Genomic DNA, 256 nt, shown 5'->3' on the forward strand with positions numbered 1-256 from the left:
GTCCTTGGCGTCCAGGCCGGGGCTGAAGGGGTCCCGGGGTGTCCTAGGGGTCCGGGCTGGGGCTGGGGGAGGTCCCGGGGGGGGGCCGGTCCGGGCCGGGAGTACCTGCCGGCCGGTCCGGGGCACGCTCCAGTTCTGCAGGCGGTGGGGCCTGAAGGCGTCCTCGTACTGCGGGGAGAGCGGGGCCGGTGAGAGCCTGGACCGGCACCGGCACCGGCACCGGGCCCCCTCCGCGCCCCCACCTGCCCCGCGCCGT

At 78.9% G+C, this 256-nt stretch overlaps 1 protein-coding gene across 1 annotated transcript in view; it reads right to left on the reverse strand.

The window, feature by feature from the left end:
• The window catches only part of VSIG8 (V-set and immunoglobulin domain containing 8), a 7,725-nt gene that overhangs the window by 2,805 nt on the left and 4,664 nt on the right, over window positions 1–256 (reverse strand). The window contains exon 8 of the mRNA XM_010566935.1: window positions 106–168. Within this exon, the coding sequence (XP_010565237.1) occupies window positions 106–168 (63 nt within the window). The remainder of the gene's footprint in view (window positions 1–105; window positions 169–256) is intronic.

Source organism: Haliaeetus leucocephalus, unplaced genomic scaffold, assembly GCF_000737465.1.
Source record: "Haliaeetus leucocephalus isolate CR32 unplaced genomic scaffold, Haliaeetus_leucocephalus-4.0 Scaffold219, whole genome shotgun sequence".
In the NCBI taxonomy this organism is placed as follows: Eukaryota; Metazoa; Chordata; class Aves; order Accipitriformes; family Accipitridae; genus Haliaeetus; species Haliaeetus leucocephalus.